At 49.1% G+C, this 21,298-nt stretch overlaps 2 protein-coding genes across 2 annotated transcripts; both read left to right on the forward strand.

Annotated features, from left to right (window-relative positions):
* The first annotated feature begins 5,564 nt into the window (after positions 1 to 5,564).
* Positions 5,565 to 6,182, forward strand: LOC123166412 (fasciclin-like arabinogalactan protein 16). Its single transcript, XM_044584217.1, has one exon. The coding sequence runs from the start codon at positions 5,565 to 5,567 to the stop codon at positions 6,180 to 6,182; it is 618 nt and encodes a 205-aa protein (XP_044440152.1).
* A 4,813-nt stretch (positions 6,183 to 10,995) lies between these two features.
* Positions 10,996 to 15,075, forward strand: LOC123166417 (aspartate--tRNA ligase, cytoplasmic-like). Its single transcript, XM_044584228.1, has 4 exons — positions 10,996 to 11,180; positions 14,429 to 14,580; positions 14,680 to 14,794; positions 14,875 to 15,075. The coding sequence occupies exons 1-4, from the start codon at positions 10,996 to 10,998 to the stop codon at positions 14,999 to 15,001; spliced, it is 579 nt and encodes a 192-aa protein (XP_044440163.1). The 3' UTR covers positions 15,002 to 15,075.
* Positions 15,076 to 21,298: the final 6,223 nt, after the last annotated feature.

Consider the following 21,298-nt stretch of genomic DNA (forward strand, 5'->3'; position numbering starts at 1 on the left):
CCATGTCCGATCATCACGTGAGATGGAGTAGTTTTCAATGGTGAACATCACCATGTTGATCATATCTACTATATGATTCATGCTCGACCTTTCGGTCTCAGTGTTTCGAGGCCATATCTGCATATGCTAGGCTCGTCAAGTTTAACCCGAGTATTCTGCATGTGCAAAACTGGCGTGCACCCGTTGTATGTGAACGTAGAGCTTATCACACCCGATCATCATGTGGTGTCTCGGCAAGACGAACTGTAGCAACGGTGCATACTCAGGGAGAACACTTATACCTTGAAATTTAGTGAGAGATCATCTTATAATGCTACCGTCGAACTAAGCAAAATAAGATGCATAAAGGATAAACATCACATGCAATCAATATAAGTGATATGATATGGCCATCATCATCTTGTGCCTTTGATCTCCATCTCCAAAGCACCGTCATGCTCACCATCGTCACCGGCTTGACACCTTGATCTCCATCGAAGCATCGTTGTCGTCTCGCCAACTATTGCTTCTACGACTATCGCTACCGCTTAGTGATAAAGTAAAGCAATTACATGGCGATTGCATTTCATACAATAAAGCGACAACCATATGGCTCCTGCCAGTTGCCGATAACTCTGTTACAAAACATGATCATCTCATACAATAAAATTTAGCATCATGTCTTGACCATATCACATCACAACATGCCCTGCAAAAACAAGTTAGACGTCCTCTACTTTGTTGTTGCAAGTTTTACGTGGTTGCTACGGGCTGAGCAAGAACCGTTCTTACCTATGCATCAAAACCACAATGATTTTTCATCAAGTGTGTTGTTTTAACCTTCAACAAGGACCAGGCGTAGTCACACTCGATTCAACTAAAGTTGGAGAAACTGACACCCGCCAGCCACCTGTGTGCGAAGCACGTCGGTAGAACCAGTCTCGCATAAGCGTACGCGTAATGTCGGTCCGGGCCGCTTCATCCAACAATACCGCTGAATCAAAGTATGACATGCTGGTAAGCAGTATGACTATTATTGCCCACAACTCTTTGTATTCTACTCGTGCATATAACATCTACGCATAGACCTGGCTCGGATGCCACTGTTGGGGAACGCAGTAATTTCAAAAAAATTCATACGCACACGCAAGTTCTATCATGGTGATGCATAGCAACGGGAGGGGAGAGTGTAGTCCACATACCCTCGTAGACCATAAGCGGAAGCGTTATGACAACACGGTTGATGTAGTCGTACGTCTTCACGATCCGACCGATCCTAGCACCGAAAGTACGGCACCTCCGCGATCTGCAGACGTTCGGCTCGGTGACGTCCCACAAACTCTCGATCCAACTGAGTGTCGAGGGAGAGATTTGTCAGCACGATGGCGTGATGACAGTGATGATGAAGCTACCGGCGCAGGGCTTCGCCTAAGCACTGCAACGATATGACCGAGGTGGATTATGGTGGAGGGGGGCACCGCACACGGCTAAGAGATCAATGATCAACTTGTGTGCCTATGGGGTGCCCCCTCCCCCGTATACAAAGGAGTGGAGGAGGGGGAGGGCCGGCCCTCTATGGCGCGCCCTGGAGGAGTCCTACTCCCACCGGGAGTAGGATTCTCCCCTTCCCTAGTTGGACTAGGACAGAAGGAAGGGGGAGAGAGGGAGGAAGGAAAGGGGGGCGCCGCCCCCCTTCCTAGTCCAATTCGGACCAAAGGGGGAGGGGGCGCGCGGCCTGCCCTGGCTGCCCCTCTCTCTCCACTAAAGCCCATTAGGGCCCATATACTCCCCGGGGGGTTCCGGTAACCCCCGGTACTCCGGTATATGCCCGAACTCACTCGGAACCATTCCGATGTCCAAACATACTCATCCAATATATCGATCTTTATGTCTCGACCATTTCGAGACTCCTCGTCATGTCCGTGATCATATCCGGGACTCTGAACTACCTTCGGTACATCAAAACACATAAACTCATAATACCGATCGTCACCGAACGTTAAGCGTGTGGACCCTACGGGTTCGAGAACTATGTAGACATGACCGAGACTCATCTCTGGTCAATAACCAATAGCGGAACCTGGATGCTCATATTGGTTCCTACATATTCTACGAAGATCTTTTATCGATCAAACCGCATAACAACATACGTTATTCCCTTTGTCATCGGTATGTTACTTGCCCGAGATTCGATCATCGGTATCTCAATACCTAGTTCAATCTCGTTACCGGCAAGTCTCTTTACTCGTTCCGTAATACATCATCCCGTAACTAACTCATTAGTTACAATGCTTGCAAGGCTTATAGTGATGTGCTTTACCGAGAGGGCCCAGAGATACCTCTCCGACAATCGGAGTGACAAATCCTACTCTCGATCTATGCCAACTCAACAAACACCATCGGAGACACCTGTAGAGCATCTTTATAGTCACCCAATTACGTTGTGACGTTTGATAGCACACTAAGTGTTCCTCCGGTATTCGGGAGTTGCATAATCTCATAGTCATAGGAACATGTATAATTTATGAAGAAACCAATAGCAAGAAACTAAACGATCATCGTGCTAAGCTAACAGATGGGTCAAGTCAATCACATCATTCCCTAATGATGTGATCCCGTTCATCAAATGACAACTCTTTGTCCATGGCTAGGAAATTTAACCATCTTTGATTATCGAGCTAGTCAAGTAGAGGCATACTAGTGACACTCTGTTTGGCTATATATTCACACATGTACTAAGTTTCCGGTTAATACAATTCTAGCATGAATAATAAACATTTATCATGATATAAGGAAATATAAATAACAACTTTATTATTGCCTCTAGGGCATATTTCCTTCATATATGGTCCGAAATTGGGAGGTGTGGAGTTGTCCTTGAGTGGAATGGTATGATCACAATCCCTAGGAGGTGGTAGTTCGGTTGGTTCTTTGAACAAGTCTTAGTACTGTTCCATAACCTGTAAAAAGTCCTCTTATGGTTTTTGAGCAAGCTGCAAGGAAGTACACATATAACAACTTGCAGTGGTCATGAATTGTGTGCTCATTGTAAAACCCACTACTCCTTTAGAGCACACTTTATCTAATTTCTCTGCAAAAATTAATGTTGGTGCCTCTGTAGTTGTGCAATCTAGGAATGTAACAAACTCCTTTATGTCCTTGTTTAATGTGACAGTCCTAACATCAAAGTCTATAGAGAGAGGGCTGTGTTTCTTGAGGAAATCACAACTAAGGACCACATCATACCCTTGCAATTCCAATACTGTGAGGTCATTGGAAAATTTCTCATTGCAAATTCAGAAGTTAGTGTTGGGAGCAAAGGCTCTATAATTAAGTGAGCCCCCACCAACTACCGTCACTTTCTTTGTTGGGGTATTGATCAAGGTGCAGTTGGTCTTCAGTGCAAACTTAAGGTCAATCAATCTAATGGTACTACCAGTGTCCACAAGAGCTACTCCTTCCTCGAATTAAAATGATGACTACCAATGTAGATTCAGAAGTATTGCCTATGTAGATATGTGCACGCACTTGTCTGAAGCATCCATGAATTGCCCTTCGAAAGAGAGAACTGCAAATTGCGCTTCTTCTTCAGGAGAAATCTCTTCCCTGTCATTTTCACTGGTAATAGCATGAAGAGCAGGAGCTTGTTACATTTATGGCCTGGGACCAAGGTCCATTGTATCTCCAAAAAATCCCTGGTTTCCTTGTTGCTGATGCTGGTGGAGGGATTTGTAAATTTGGAGCTGTATGAATAGGCATTTTTTGTTGTGCATTGTGAAACTGCAATTGCCTTTCCTGTTGAGTGTCATAAGATTGATATTTGGCCTCAAGTCCACTTTCATAATCCTTGGCCAATCAGTAAGCTTGGTTGAGTGTGGGTCTCTGTGGTCTCAAATTGCCCCCTGCCGGGTTTTAACCCATTAACAAAGTTTACCACATAATAATGTTCTTGCAAGTAATGATGCTCATCTGTGACCACAACCATAATTTCTTCAAACTTATCAGTGTAAGCATCTACAAATAGTATATTCTGCTTGAGGCTGTGAAACTTCTCCAAAATTTCATAAATGCTCGAATCTACAAATCTGTCACAGAAAAAATGATATAATCTTCCCAAGGCAGTTTGGTATTATCCAATTAAGCACTTCCGGTCAAGTTATTAGCTCGACCTATTATATACAGGTGAGAGCTAGATCCACTTTGCATTCATCTAGAGTCTGGACCAATTGAAAGAACGTATTCACCTGTCTAATCCATCCCAACGGATTGTCACTAAAAGAAAAAGGGAAATATAACTTAGGCCCTTTGGAAATGCTCTTCGGAAACGACGTTGCTCTGTCTGTTTAATAGTAAACACTATGATCTTCAAGTGTGGCAGGTGTATTGTTTTGTAACTGCATTTGCTGTAAACGCAACTGAAGTAATGTTTCAACCCGAGTTTCAATTTCTTTCTGCACTTAAGTTGTTACGAGTTGTTGTGTCTGTTTTTTCTGAATTACTACTGAGGCAGAAGATGGAGATTCCGGGCGGGAGGGTTGGGTGTTTCACTTTGCATGCGCTTCAGTAGAGAGAATATTTCAGTCTGCGCCTTTGAATTTTTTTCAACCAGGAGGTACACCTTTTACATTTGTTACTCGAGTGCTTCCACCTTAAGCAGGCGTGTGTTGACGAGATCTATCTGGTCTGCTTGAGTCCAAACGTTGTGACCTCGATTCAAGGAACAACCAGTTCCTCCGAGATCTCGTCCATGCGCTTCGCCCTGGTAGGCATGACAGATCACTCCCGACTCCGGAATTTTTCCATTGGACAGGCTCAGAACCCTCGCCGATGACCTCGTCCTTGCCCGCCAAAACCCGCCGTTGAGGTGCTCTACTGCCATGATCGACAACAACTCGTGGAATTTTACTAAGCCGAAACCCAACCACCGTTGTCTCGACCGATCCACCTTCGAGAATCGTCTGGCTACTGATACCAATTGATAGGACCCAAGATCAACATGCAAGCATTTCACTTGAACTAGCCCGATTCGTATTGTAGTAACGGAAGATAGTTTGGGTACAAATTTGAAGATCAACCCGTACCATGTATCCTAGGGTTCTACAACTATGGCCGGCTAGGGTGTGGCTAGGTCTCAGTCCACTGAGATTTAACCAAGTCTCAGTCAAGTGACATAACATGGTAGGAATAAAAAGAAAAACTGAAAAGAAATTTTTGCACGGATCTCAACGTAAGATCTCACGGATATAATATGAACTGAGACCCAATCAACTAAGACTAGCAACTACAACTTGGAGAAGGGAAAAGATGAGATCCAGATCGCCTGGCTAACATGAGGGAGTTTTTTCTTTTTTGCGAAAATAACACGAGGGACTTGGTGGTGGCGACTTGGGAGGGGAAGAAGGTCGTAGCCCGTACTGTAGTACTCAGCTGTTGTTGGCGACGGTGAGACGGTGAACAAGTGACCGTTGAGGCGGCTCGATCGTTGATCGCCACTTAAACCTTTTGATCTCAGCCGTACATTTTCGAGGCACTCAACTCTTCATCGTCAGTGTTGCAATACTGTCAGGGTCCTGACACCGTCCGCCATGGGTGCGCCGGCGTACAGCGCCGTGCTGCTCTTATACCTTGCGCTGGTCGTGGGCGTCGCTACCGCGGATGGGGCTCGGCCGGTCGAACGCACAATTCCTTCCGCCGCTGGCTGTGACGGAGGAGTAACCGCGGTCGTCAACAGGTTCGGGGCGAGGGTCAACTCCAACTCGGTGCTGGTGGCGCTGCTGAACTCGCAGTGCACGGAGCTGGTGGAGAAGACGCTGATGCTGCTGACGCTGGAGGGCGCCAGGAGCTGCAACAACATCACCATCTTTGCGCCGTGGAATGACGTGTTTGTGCGGGACCTTGAGCGCTTCCTCCTTGAGCTCCGGAATCTCAGGTCGCTACAGTCGCTGTTCCTCTTCCACGTCCTTCCCGCCCAACACCCCGCCGGGTCCTGGTCCGCTGCGTCCCACCACACGCTCTTCGGCGAGGAGGTCAAGCTCACTGCCGGGGCCGACGGCACCATGCGCGTCGCCCACGCCGCCGTCACACTTCAGAACACCGTGCACAGGCCCGAAGGCGCCATCCACGGCACCGAGCGCCTCCTCGTACCCCGCACCGTGCCGTTCAACCGCCACTCTAGCCTCGTCGCAATCTCCAATTTGCTTTAGCTGCTCCACGAGGGCGGAAAACGGAGCGGGTAACGCGCGGCGGTGGGACTTGGCACGAGCATACGAGAGAGAGGGACGATGCATCGGTGCAGGCTCACATGTCAATGACCCAACTGCAGATGCAGTTAGGGCACTGAAGCTCAGTCCGAGAGAGAGGGGGCGGGGGGAGGGGTCAAAGTGACGTGGCAATGCTGATGAGGCAGTCAACGCGGTCAAAACCGCTCCACTGAGTCAAAACCGAGTGGGGGTTATTTTTGAACCAGGTTGTTGGTTCAAGGTGTTAGACGGCCCGTTTTAAAGTTTGAAGTTGAATATTAAACCGGGTGACAAGTTAAGGGTTATAAATACCCCTCAAAAAAGAGTTAAGGATTATAAATGTGAAGTTTTGTCTTTTAAAGATGCAGTTTTCAATTGTTGTTATTTTTTGCTGAAAGCTTTGTGAGACAAAAATACTACACACGCGGATCTTTAGAGGGGGTTACGGACTCCTTCCACCACATTAAACCTGCCCCCCCCCCCCATTTTCAGCTGGGTGGGGCTAGCCCTCCCCCTTAATCCAATCATGGTATCTCACCTCAAATCCAGCATGTAATATGCCAGTAAACTTCCGTCAGTGTATGAAACAAAAAAAAACTTCCATGAGTGTAGGATTGCTCTTTGTGAAATGATTGTATCTATCGATTTTTTGCGAGGATCCTGCAATATTTCGCTCGTTTAGAGTGCATGTTTTGGATGCCAGCAAACAACCGCCAAGCAAATTATTGCCCACATCAGTTTAAGCATCTCCTCGAAACGTTGTGCTGAGCCCGACACATTTACGAGTCATCAGAATTCTCTGTGTTGTGTGTTGTGGCATGAATATACCGAGAGCCTGAGCAATGCTCTCATATTCCAGAGCTAAGCTAACCAATAAACACGAACATAGGTAGTACTTATTTGTAACCCAAAATATTAGTAAAACTGATTTTCCTATAAATCCTACTAGACTTTGTTTGTTAAAACTAGGCATTAATTTTGTTTATCCAAAAACACTAGATACCAACTCAGTGTCCTTTTTTTTGAAAAGGAGGATTACCCATGGCCTCTGCATCAAAATGATGCATGTAGCCATCTTTATTAAGTTATTCAACAGAGTCCGATAAAAAGGCAAAGATTAACCCAGAGCACCTTCAAGGCGAACAAAGTCGCTATACCTACAAGTATAAAGATGTGTCATGACCGCATCAAGGGACACCATCTAATCCAGTGACCTCAAGAAGCCGTCTGCCTGGCAAGCTAGAGCATCAAGCAGTTTAGGCATCCCACAACGCGCATCGCATGTGCGTGCTCTAGGATCCGTCGCCGCCACCTTCCGTCGTCCCATCTTCAGGATGGATCATTGCATAGACATTGCCAGACCCGTCTACCGTCGAGCTCACCACGACGCCAGACAACGCCACCAGCCTGTGCGCGTCCAACGCTGAGACTCCAATGCTCCATGCCACCGAGACCCTCTGTCTTCAATGCAGTAGATGCAACATCGCCCCACCTGTTGGCCCCTCAATGGAACCTCTGCTCCTAAACAATGCCCTCGAGAGGGAAAATGGGACCATAGTCTCCGACATCCTCTGATCCAGGAGACTCAGATCTAGCGTTTCCCCAGAACAGATGCCCCTGGAGGAAGAGGGGCACGCGCCATCTGCACCTGCCAACGAACCCAAACTGTTCTCACCATCACAAAGCTCTCCTGGCGACGCCTTTAGAAAAAACATGACGCCATGAGTGATGTCACCGCCACCACAGTTAGAATTTTCATCCGAGAAGTAATGAGGTGGGAAGAGGTAGGGCGGACACGAACGACGTCTCCAAGAAGAATATCGGCACTCGCATGTGTTGTCGTCATGGCCGGCCGGAACTGACCAGGGAATTATCCCGATCTAGATCCCCACCTTCCGCTCCGCCAACAAACCAATGATCGGCTAGCTAGCCAGCATGGCCAAGTCCGGCAAGATTGAAGCGCACCTAGACGTGACTGTAGGCAAGGGACAAAACGACGCCGTCAGCCACTGGAGCATTAATACCATGGCTCAAACCTGCTGGTGGTACATCGGCCGCCCAAGCTGACCTTTGGCAACCCGCCAACCCCATGGCGGCATCGGACAGGGAAGCCTCACCAAGGGGACTGCCAACCATGATCCATGGATCGCAGCCGCCATACCAACGTCGCGCAACCGGAGAAGGGCCCTACTGTCGCCTTCCTCGGAGCCATTCGGACTTTGCCGGAGGGCGCCTCAGGCAGCGGCGAGGGGAGGAAGGTGCAGTAGGGAGGAAGGGACGTCGGTGTGAGGTAGCGGCAGCGCTAGATTGCGAGTTCCTTCTGGTCGCCTGTGATGTGTTCCTGCCGAAGTCGCTCTAATCCGTTTTTAACGGAGCTGTATGTTCGGTAGGATCAAATGGAACTAATAATGTTCTCAATGTCCTTCCTACATGATTCTTGACGCCTAACCAAGTGTTTTTTGTTTTGTTTCCTTGATGTTTGATACCATCTTCATAAATGTAGACCATGAAGGATATATGCCATCAATAAGATAATAACCCATTTTAATTGATGTCCATTGACTTCAAAGTTCACCGGTGGTGCTTTCCGGTAGCTAGCATTGCAAATAAATGAGATCCTTGCAACACATTGGGGTCATTGCGAGATCCTGACAAGCAAATATAGGAATGCCAAATACATAGATCATTTGATGACACAACTTAAGAATTATTGTTGCATCTTTGCAATGGGCTTTGCATTGGCCATGCCATGCCATAGGGAAATTCTTCCACTTCGAATGCACGCAATCGATACTTCCAAGCATACCGGGGAAGTCATTTGGTGCACCTATCTGCAGAAGCTTTGCAATGTCAACTTTATTTGATGCTCGGAGATATCTCTCTCCGAATATATCAATGACAACCTTCATAGATTTTTTTAACTTTTAATAATTGTGCTATCTGCAATTCTGATTCAACCATCATTAGAATCAGCTGGACAATCATATGCAATCATGCGCACCGATGGCGCAGCCTTCTTCAAAGTACTCCCTCCAGTCCCTTTTACTATGCATATTAGCTTTGACCGAAGTATAAATTTGTAAAGTTGATCAAGTTTGTACAAAAATATCAATGTTTTAATACCAATTCAATAACATTACATGCAATAGAATATATTTTCATATTATATTTATTTGATATTGTAGATGTTGATAGTTTTTGATATAAAGTTGGTCAAAGTTTATAAAGTTTGACTTAAGTGAAATCTAAAATGCAGACTAAAAGAGACCGGATGGACTACTATGACAAGTTGACCAACTAAATTCCTTTTTTTGCACGAAGTATGAACTACTTTGGAAGATGGAAGTACCTTTCATGCTCTTGTGACATGCCCCAAGGCTATGAGAGAAATTTCGAATTTCCCTGGAGAAGAGTTGTCTATTTATTCTGGGAAGGGTTGGTTGCTTAGTATGTTAGATCGGCTAAGTTCGCCGTGGCGTGAACAAATTTTATTTATCTTCTGGATAGCTTGGCACATGAGGAGTTATTTAATTTTTGGAAAGGGATTGGAATCCATTTCAGCCTCTGTTAATTTCGTGAAGAACTATCGGCCCTCGTTTGTGTCTTGCCACTTCACGACCCAGATGGGTTTTCTAATAACAACAAGGGCAAAAGGGGTAGTGGATGTAGTGAAGGCTACTACTCAAGCCACACGTGCGGAGTGTATAAGGTTCAACGTCGACACAAGTTTTGTGATATGTATCAATGCTACTAGCGTGGGGTCGTTGCCAGAAACTCATCAGGCGATGTCATTATCTCATCGTGGGATCTTATTGGGATTTGTTCTAATGTGGAGGAAGCAGAGCTTCTGGCATGTTTTGGAGGTCTTTATATTGGATCAACCTTCAGAAAACCCACTATTTTGGAATTTGATTGCTCCTTTGTGGTCTCTTTCCTTGCTATTGATACGTTTCACAGGTCTAGCCTAGTTAATCCGAAAAAGGAAACATATGCTATGATTGGGCATTTTCAGCATCTTAAGACTTCGAAAATCAACCATCATGCTAATATGGTGACGCATAAGATTACAAAATTTAGTTTTACTAAAAGATCGAATGGTGTTCTTCTTAATTATATCCCGCCCAGCGTGGCATATGCTATAATAAATGATTGTAGTAACTTGACTCCTTAATTAATATATGGGGTGATGTTTTTCAAAAAAAAAGTTTCCACAATATCTCCAATGGACTTGAACAAATCCCGCGACATTCAAAAGTTTCTCTGGAAAGATTAATGTCCAGACACTGAATTCTCTCCAAAAGAATCCTCCATAAGCTTATCATGCCCTACGTACTTGTTTCGACGAACTACCACATGCCCGGGCATTGAGCCACCATGCATGGGCCTCTTATTTATATAATGTTCGAATACAACATCATTGCAATCTCAAAATCATCGTCATCGTCCGACGATGAGTCGTTGAAGAACAAGCGAAGTCATATGGAAAAAATACATGTACGGACAATTACGTCATCGACAAACTCCAAAAAATCTTCATCACATAAAAAGGGTGAGGAATTTAGTGAAGCACCTTGACGGCCTCATGGATACCATACGAGAGCAAGAGATGACGAGCGGGTGGCGGAGGGGAGGAGGAGCAACGGTGTGGCGGGTGGCGGAGGGAGGAGGAGGAGCGCACGTGGCCGTGCTCGACGGTGGTTCGGTTGGCGTAGACAGCAACTCCGTGCGGCAAGCCAACGGGTAGGGGGAAGGGGGTGGGGTGGTGGCGGCGGTGGCGATGGCGAGGTGGCGTCGTGGAGGGGCACTAGGCGGACCTAGGTCGCACGTGGGAGGACGAGGCGAGGTGAAAATTCAAGTTGTTAGCTCCCGCCAACGTTCTTTTGGGCCAATTCACACTCTACCAGGAATTTTGTGGAGAAAGGGGATCTACCGGAGAGTAGAACCAAATTTCTTACTTATTTGGTAACAGTTTGCCAGTTCAAAGATATGTTAATTCCACGGTGAAAAACAAATTAACAAACACGGTGAAAGATCGGGGACGGTGACGGCGGAAACCGGACCTGCTGGATCGGAAGTCCTCCCGGTGTGGACTGGCCCAGTCCGGAGCTGGGCGGCGACGATGACAGCTGGACCGGCGGCGGTGGCGCGGTTGGCGCGGCTGGGGTCGGCTCGGGCCAGTGCGGCCACTGCGGCGCTGGGGCGGGCGCGGGAGGCGCGGGTGGCGCCGCGAGAACCGGCGCGGGCCACTACGGCTAGGACGGCGCTGGGGCGGGCGGCGGCTGGAGCGACGGATGGGCCCCGGCGATCGCCGCGGTTACCGAGTACCAGGGCAGGTGCAGCAGCGGCGGGGGCCCGCCAGTGTAGCCCGCCTGGAACGGCAGCGGGGGCGTCCCGCTCGGGCCCGACGCGTTCTGGATCGGACAGTGCGTCGCCGGGTGGCTGTAGGCGGGGGGGGGGGGGCGCAGCCGGTGGGGTGGTGTGCGGGCCGGCCAAGTACATGGAGATGCCCTGGACGGCCGTCACGAGGTCCCGCAGGGTGCTGGTCATCTCCTCCGGCGTGAAGACGGAGGTTGTTAGTGGCGCAGAAGTGACGGGGGTCGGCGGCGCGGAGGTGATCGGGGTCGGCGGCGTTGGGGACCCGGTAGTGGTCATCGGGGTGGTGGTGATGATGGGCAGCGGCGGCGTGGGTGTTGATGACGACATTATCGAACCCGAGTCTCTGATACAAAATTGGTAGGAACTTGTACCCTACCAGGCCTGGGGCGTAAGCGGTAAGGGGAGGAGGGGGCTGGGCGAGGCGATGAGCGGCCGCGCCGGCGGCTGGGCGCCGTCGCGGGAGAGGAAGATGGCGACAGCGGCGCAAGAGGCAGGGGGCGGCTAGGGTTCCGGCTCCTCTGGGAGCCGGGCAATAGAGATAATATTCTTCTTATTGCTTAATTCCAAAAAGAGTCTTACAGCCTATATTTATAATCTAGATAACTTGCATAAGAATTAACCTAAGATAACTTGCATAAGAATTAACCTAAGATAACTTGTGGACTAAGATTGCCCGGTGGGCCTAGCTAAACCGGCCATAACACTTCTCCCCGCCTGCACAAACAGCTCGTCCTCGAGCTGTAAGGTGTGGAAGTGCTTGCGGAACTCCTCGAGGCGATCAACCAGCGTCAAACACCTTCTCGACAGCTGGGGCGGCCAGGTCGGCAGCGACGGCGTCCTCCGGAATGTAGTCTGCAACCTCCGGGTAGAAGAGTCGCGGGCAGGCATGGCCGGGCGTGTAGGGCTCGTCGCAGTTGAAGCACAACCCTTGGCGGCGACACTCGAGTAGCTCTGCTGAGGTGAGCCGGCGGAACGGGCGCGCCATGGTCGCGGCGAGGGGTGCCGCAGAAGCCTGCGCAGGCCGACCCCGCGCAGAATCCGGCCCGGGTAGCGACCCAGCGGTCCGGGACGGTGATTCCTGCTGGATGGCCACCGCGCGGCGCTCGAACGCGCGGGCGTAGTACATGGCCGACTAGAGATCCCGGGGCCCCTGAAGCTCCACGTCCACGCGGATGTGATCTGGAAGTCCACCGACAAAGAGGTCGGCCCGCTGCTGCGGCGTCACACCCGACGCATGGCATGCCAGGGCCTGGAAACGGTCAGCGTAGTCCTGCATCGTGGAGGAGAAGGGAAGGCGGCCGAGCTCCGCCAGGCGGCTCCCGCGAACCGGAGGCCCAAAGCGAAGGAGACAGAGCTCGCGGAAGCGCTCCCAAGGGGGCATGCTGCCCTCATCCTGCTCGAGGGCGTAGTACCAAGTCTGGCTGCACCGCGGAGGTGGTAGGATTCCAGCCAAGTGCGCTCCGACGCGAGCGTGCGCTGGCCACGGAAAAACTGCTCACACTGGTTGAGCCAGTTAAGCGGGTCCTCCGTGCCGTCATAAGTGGCGAAATCGATCTTGGCGAACCGTGGTGGCGTCTGGGTCTGCGCGCCATGGCCGACCGGCTCGGCGGTGCGGAGCAGTGATGATGACGGCGTCCGGTCAATGGTGGGGAGGCCGTCGTAGGCCCCCGCGGAGCCGGACGAGGCCTCAGACTGCAGCATGGGTACCGGTGGATCCCCGGCCTCTGTGTAAACTGGAGGTTGCGACGTCCCGGTTAGCCAGGCCGGGATCGGGGACGGTGACGGCGGAAACCGGACCTGCTGGATCGGAAGTCCTCCCGGTGTGGACTGGCCCGGTCCGGAGCTGGGCGGCGACGGTGGCAGCTAAACCGGCGCGGGCGGCGCGGTTGGCGCGGCTGGGGCCGGTGCGGGCCAGTGCGGCCACTACAGCGCTGGGGCGGACGCGGGAGGCGCGGGTGGCGCCATGAGAACCGGCGCGGGCCACTGCGGCCAGGACGGCGCTGGGGCGGGCGGCGGCTGGAGCGACGGATGGGCCCCGGCGATCGCCGCGGGTACCGAGTACCAGGGCAGGTGCAGCAGCGGCGGGGGCCCGCCGGTGTAGCCCGCCTGGAACGGCAGCAGGGGCGCCCCGCTCGGGCCCGACGCGTTCTGGATCGGCCAGTGCGTCGCCGGGTGGCTGTAGGCGGGGGGCGCAGCCGGCGGGGTGGTGCGCGGGCCGGCCAAGTACAGGGAGATGCCCTGGACGGCCGTCACGAGGTCCCGCAGGGTGCTGGTCATCTCCTCCGGCGTGAAGACGGAGGTTGTCGACGGCGCGGAAGTGACGGGGGCCGGCGGCGCGGAGGTGATCGGGGCCGGCGGCGTTGGGGACCCGGCAGTGGTCATCGGGGCGGTGGTGATGATGGGCAGCGGCGGCGTGGGTGTTGATGATGACATGATCGAATCCGAGTCTCTGATACCAAATTGGTAGAAAGTTGTACCCTACCAGGTCTGGGGCGTAAGCGGTAAGGGGAGGAGGGGGCTGGGCGAGGCGATGAGCGGCCGCGCCGGTGACTGGGCGCCGTCGCGGGAGAGGAAGATGGCGGCAGCGGCGCAAGAGGCAGGGGGCGGCTAGGGTTCTGGCTCGCACTAGAGATAATATTCTTCTTATTGCTTAATTCAAAAAAAGTCTTACAGCCTATATTTATAATCTAGATAACTTGCATAAGAATTAACCTAAGATAACTTGCGTAAGAATTAACCTAAGATAATTTGTGGGCTAAGTTTGGCCGGTGGGCCTAGCTAAACCGGCCATAACATTTTTGCAATGTGATGTACTGTGTACCCGCAATATGCAGTTCGTCTGATCAACTTTTGCAACATAGGTACAAAACAGATTTCTTCATATTGTACGAGTTTCCATTGGCAGTGAGACCATTTTACACAATGCCGTCCGGGCAAGAGAGTAATCCTGGTAGTTACAGTAATTCCTTCGATGCTTACATTAGAGGTATGCCCTTTTGGATTCTTATATGAAAAAAGGATAGGCAGGTGTTTCTTATTTGATAATTGTACTGAGTTGCTTTGTCATCGTTTTTGTTTCTTGAAGGCCAAGAAGTCCTTTCAGGTTCTCAGAGGATCCACAATAAGTCGTTGCTGATTAAAAGGATAGATGAGCGGGGATACATCAAAGCAATCTTTCAGCAGTTCACGGATACTTTCGGGTATGTGCCTTCTACTACTAGTAGTTCAACTCCTTGTTATGGATAATTATAAATTGTATATTCTCTGCATTCTCTTGTAGGTGCGGACCACCACCGAGAGGAGGTTTCGGAGCTGGACTCGAGCGGCTTGTGATGCTTTACTTAGGAGTGCCGGATATTAGAATTGCTTCACTTTTTCCGCGCGACCCTGGCCGTCTGGTTCCCTGATTAATTGTATTATAGTTACCTTGGTCTTTTTCAGTGCCGGATATTATAATTGATTCAGCGCCTGGCTCTCTCTGTAGTTACTTAATCTTTTTCAGCGCTGTTGCTTCACTTTTTCGGTGCGACCCTGAGTGCCTGTCACCCTGAGGCCTTGTTTGGTTGTAGGGGAACCAACCCCCTAGTGGAATTAATCCCTTGTCACCCAATCCCTGTGGGGTTTGTTCCCCATCAAATCCTGCTATGTATCCTTTATTTGGTTAACTATAATCCCTGTCACCCCTGTCATTCAACGGCTGCATTTAAAGTAGGATTATTTGAACTGATCATAGAATACATTTTGAAACTGATCATCCAACTATTATCATACCATATGATGATTCAAATTTCATAAATATAGCAGAAGTTTTAAGCATTCAGGACATTTGACGAGATATTTCACAAGAACTAACTAGTGGCAGAATCCAAATAATCACTGTGTACAATTTGATCACAACAAAACAAGTCCACATGTACAACTAGGTCACCACAAAATGTCGGAAATATTAGCACTTTTCTGATTAGACTAATCCACGAGTAAGCAGTAAACATGGCAAGTACGGCATACTAGCATGTACAGTACATAGAATCGAACCATCTATGACCAAAACATATACTGCTAGCATAAGTACGAGTAGATGAGGGATGAATGAGTCATACGCTCCGATTGGCCAGGCCAACGCGGCGGCGGCAGCAGCAGCCTCGGCGTCGTCTGTGGCCTTCTTCTTGGCTGCGGCGTCGTCGACCATGGTGTGGATGCAGGGGAAGTAGTGGAAGCAGGGGAGGACGAAGATGGGGACGGATCGGGAGCAGTCGCGTCGAGACGCTCCCCAAAAACCTTATTGCCGTTGACACGGGCAGGATCTCGAACGGCGGGGTTCCGAAGGCACCTGTTCTCCCGACCAACCGTGCAGGCGGTCGTCGGGATGGGATCGCCGGAGGCAGCATAGAGTGAGGAACAGTAGTTGACGGCTAGGTTACGCGAGAGGAAGTGAGTGAACCGAACTAGGTCACTCCACTAGCCAGAGCCTTCTTATATAGTCCGTCGGGTAGAAAGTCATGGGCCTGGGGGAGGCCCACGACCGAGTCGACGCACTCCCGTTCCCGGAGAAGGGTCGCACACCCGCGAACAAGCCATCCCACAGTTCAATGTCTCGGACAGTGGCCCACCTGTTAGCGACTCGTTAATTAATCCCTGATTAATTAATTCGTTCCTGAGCGGCAAAAATAAGATTCGGCTCATTCCCGCAACCCGCGGCGCGCGCGCGTCGGGACGAGGCGAGGCGGGCGGCGGCGGAGGAGAGCGCGCGTGTACCACTCCTCTTCCCAAGCTCTCAATGACAAGTGGTAGAGGAAACCTTATAAAAGAGGTCTCAACTCTCCTCAACTAGCAAGGTGGTACTAAACTTCCCACCACCTGCCATATCCCACATGGGCTTCAAGATTAGCGAGGAGTCATTGTTCATATGGGCCTAAAGCCCATCTATGATGCAACAATCCCCCACCAGATCTTGAGGCACATAAGTTGTCAACCGTTCGAAACAATGTTTGATATATCAGAAATTTCAGTGGAGACTGTTAAGTTGAACTTCCACCTAGAGCAATAGGATTAGACTTCTTCATAACTGAACAATGGACTATGCCTTGAATTGTCAGTCTGGCGTGCAGAAGTTTCGCCTATTGTCAGCTGATACGTGGCTGCCGAAGGCTAAACCCCACGGGTGGAGCTTATTAGTCATACTCCATACCTTCTCATGAACTTCCTAGAGATTACCCAATCTCATGGACTGTGACCAGCAATCGGGCTCACATAGGTGTGTCCCTCCAAAGAATGCTCTGTAGGTTAATTAGCATCTTGCTTACATAAGCTTTGGAACACATTAAGACAAAATTCATCCATCCTTACAGAATTGAGAGTATTAGTGCATCTCCAACGGAGTGGGTTAATCAAGGATACTCTCCTCAGTTGACCGTTGGATTGTTTTCCTAGGTCCTAATTCACGAGATCTCCGATCACATAGGTTGGGTTACCCCCATGGCAACTTACGTGGGTCTCATACCCATCTCCCTTAATGCACTTTCTATCACAATTCGTGATAGCCCTTTTGTAAAAGGGTCTGCCAGATTCTTAGCCGTCTGGATATAATCCAACGCTATTACTCCGAAGTTTCTTGATTTTCTGACAGATTTCAATCTTCTTCTTATGTGCTTTGTGGATTCCATGTTGTCCTTTGAACTCTTAGCCTTGGCAATCATCGTTTGATTGCCACAGTTCATAAGGACAGCCGGCACTAGTTTATCAACCACCGGCAAATCCATCAAAAGCTCTCGAAGCCATTCTGCTTCGACGCATGATGTGTCTAATGCTGTGAGCTCTGCTTCCATAGTCGATTTGGTTAAGATCGTCTGCTTGCAAGACTTCCAGGAAACAGCACCACCACCAAGTGTGTGAAGGAAATATGCCCTAGAGGCAATAATAAAGTTGTTATTTATATTTCCTTATATCATGATAAATTTTTATTATTCATGCTAGAATTGTATTAACCGGAAACTTGATACATGTGTGAATACATAGAAAAAACATAGTGTCCTGCTACCTCTTGAGCACTGCGTTGGTTTTCCCTTGAAGAGGAAAGGGTGATGCAGCAAAGTAGCGTAAGTATTTCCCTCAGTTTTTTAGAACCAAGGTATCAATCCAGTAGGAGGCCACGCACGAGTCCCTCGCACCTACACAAACAAATAAATCCCCGCAACCAACGCGATAAGGGGTTGTCAATCCCTACACGGTCACTTACGAGAGTGAGATCTGATAGATATGATAGGATAATATGTTTGGTATTTTTATGATAAAGATGCAAAGTAAAGAAAGTAAAAATAAAAACTGCCCCAGAAATAGCTTGTTGTCGGGAGATTAATATGATGGAAAATAGACCCGGGGGCCATAGGTTTCACTAGTGGCTTCTCTCAAGAGCATAAGTATTTACGGTGGGTGAACAAATTACTGTTGAGCAATTGACAGAATTGAGCATAGTTATGAGAATATCTAGGTATGATCATGTATATAGGCATCACGTCCGAGACAAGTAGACCGACTCCTGCCTGCATCTACTACTATTACTCCACACATCGACCGCTATCCAGCATGCATCTAGAGTATTAAGTTCATAAGAACAGAGTAACGCTTTAAGCAAGATGACATGATGTAGAGGGATAAATTCATGCAATATGATATAAACCCCATCTTGTTATCCTCGATGGCAACAAATAATACGTGCCTTGCTGCCCCTACTGTCACTGGGAAAGGACACCGCAAGATTGAACCCAAAGCTAAGCACTTCTCCCATTGCAAGAAAGATCAATCTAGTAGGCCAAACCAAACTGATAATTCGAAGAGACTTGCAAAGATAACTAATCATACATAAAAGAATTCAGAGAAGATTCAAATATTGTTCATAGATAAACTTGATCATAAACCCACAATTCATTGGTCTCAACAAACACACCGCAAAAGAAGATTACATCAAATAGATCTCCACAAGAGAGGGGGAGAACATTGTATTGAGATCCAAAAAGAGAGAAGAAGCCATCTAGCTAATAACTATGGACCCGAAGGTCTGAAGTAAACTACTCACACATCACCAGAGAGGCTATGGTGTTGATGTAGAAGCCCTCCGTGATCGATGCCCCCTCCGGCGGAGCTCCGGAACAGGCCCCAAGATGGGATCTCACGGGTACAGAAGGTTACGGTGGTGGAATTAGGTTTTTGGCTCCGTATCTGGTAGTTTGGGGGTACGTAGGTATATATAGGAGGAAGGAGTACGTCGGTTGAGCAACAGGGGGCCCACGAGGGTGGAGGGCGCGCCTGGGGGGGGGGGGGGTAGGCGCGCCCCCTACCTCGTGCCCTCCTGGTTGATGTCTTGACGTAGGGTCCAAGTCCTCTGGATCACGTTCGTTCCAAAAATCACGTTCCCGAAGGTTTCATTCCGTTTGGACTCCGTTTGATATTCTTTTTCTGCGAAGCTCTAAAATAGGCAAAAAAACAACAATTCTGGGCTGGGCCTCCGGTTAATAGGTTAGTCCCCAAAATAATATAAAAGTGTATAATAAAGCCCATTAATGTCCAAAACAGAATATAATATAGCATGGAGCAATCAAGAATTACAGATACGTTGGAGACGTATCATGTCCCTAGTATGCCTCTACTTGACTAGCTCATTAATCAAAGATGGTTAAGTTTCCTGACCATAGACATGTGTTTTCATTTGATGAACGGGATCACATCATTAGGAGAATGATGTGATGGACAAGACCCATCAGTTAGCTTAGCATAATGGTCGTTAAGTTTTATTGCTATTTGCTTTCTTCATGACTTATACATATTCCTCTGACTATGAGATTATGCAACTCCCGAATACCGGAGGAACACCTTGTGTGCTACCAAACGTCACAATGTAACTGGGTGATTATAAAGATGCTCTACAGGTGTCTCCAAAGGTGTTTGTTGGTTTGGCATAGATCGAGATTAGGATTTGTCACTCCGAGTATCGGAGAGGTATCTCTGGGCCCTCTCGGTAATGCACATCACTATAAGCCTTGCAAGCAATGTGACTAATGAGTTAGTTGCGGGATGATGCATTACGGAACGAGTAAAGAGACTTGCCGGTAATGAGATTGAACTAGGTATGATGATACTGACGATCGAATCTCGGGCAAGTAATATACCGATGACAAAGGGAATAACGTATGTTGTCATTGCAGTTTGACCGACAAAGATCTTCATATAATATGTAGGAACCAATATGAGCATCCAGGTTCCACTATTGGTTATTGACCGGAGATGTCTCTCAGTCATGTCTACATATGTCTCGAACCCGTAGGGTCCGGACGCTTAACGTTCAATGGCGATTTGTATTATGAGCTATGTGTTTTGGTGACCGAAGATTGTTCGGAGTCCCGGATGATATCACGGACATGACGAGGAGTCTCGAATTAGTCGAGAGGTAAAGATTGATATATTGGACGATGGTATTCGGACACCGGAACGGTGTCGGGACGTTTCGGATATTTATTGGGGTACTGAGGGGTTACCGGACCCCCCCGGGGAAGTAATGGGCCTTCATGGGCCATAGGGGAGAAAGAGAGGGGAGCCCGCAGGGTGGCGCCCCCCAAGGGAGTCTGAATTGGACAAAGGGGAGGGGGCACGGCCCCCTTTCCTCTTACCCTCTCCCTCTCCCTCTCCTTCCCTCTTTCCCCTCCTTGAGAATGGAAAGGGGGGGGCGAATCCTACTAGGAGTTTAGTCCTAGTAGGACTCCCCCTCCCTTGGCACGCCCCCTTGGTGGCCGGCCTCCTCCTCCCCTCCTTTATATACGGGCGCAAGGGGGCACCCCAAAGCACAACAGTTGTTGTCTTAGCCGTGTGCAGTGCCCCCCTCCAGAGTTTACTCCTCTGGTAGCGTCATAGTGCTTATGCGAAGCCCTGCGCGGATCACATCACCATCACCATCACCACGCCGTCGTGCTGACGAAACTCTCCCTCGACCCTCTGATGGATCAAGAGTTCGAGGGACGTCATCGAGCTGAACGTGTGCCGAACTCGGAGGTGCCGTACGTTCAGTACTAGATCGGTTGGATCGTGAAGACGTTCGACTACACCAACCGCATTAACCTAACGCTTCTGCTTTCGGTCTACGAGGGTACGTGGACACACTCTCCCCTTCTCGTTGCTATGCATCTCCTAGATAGATCTTGCGTGATCGTAGGATTTTTTTTGAAATTGCATGCTATGTTCCCCAACAGTGGCATCCGAGCCAGGTCTATGCATAGATGATATGCACGAGTAGAACACAAAGAGTTGTGGGCGATAATAGTCATACTGCTTACCACCAACGTATTATTTTGATTCGGCGGTATTGTTGGATGAAGCGGCCCGGACCAACCTTACATGACCACGTTCATGAGACCGGTTCCACCGACAGACATGCAACTTGTTTTGCATAAAGGTGGCTGGCGGGTGTCTGTTTCTCCAACTTTAGTTGAATCGAATTTGACTACGGCCGTTCCTTGTTGAAGGTTAAAACAACACACTTGATGAAAAATCGTTGTGGTTTTTATGCGTAGGTAAGAACGGTTCTTGCTAAAAGCCCGTAGCAGCCACGTAAAACTTGCAACAACAAAGTAGATAACGTCTAACTTGTTTTTGCAAGGCATGTTGTGATGTGATATGGTCAAGACATGATGTGATATACATTATTTTATGAGATGATC

The sequence above is a fragment of the Triticum aestivum genome, chromosome 1D (assembly GCF_018294505.1).
Source record: "Triticum aestivum cultivar Chinese Spring chromosome 1D, IWGSC CS RefSeq v2.1, whole genome shotgun sequence".
Lineage (NCBI taxonomy): Eukaryota > Viridiplantae > Streptophyta > Magnoliopsida > Poales > Poaceae > Triticum > Triticum aestivum.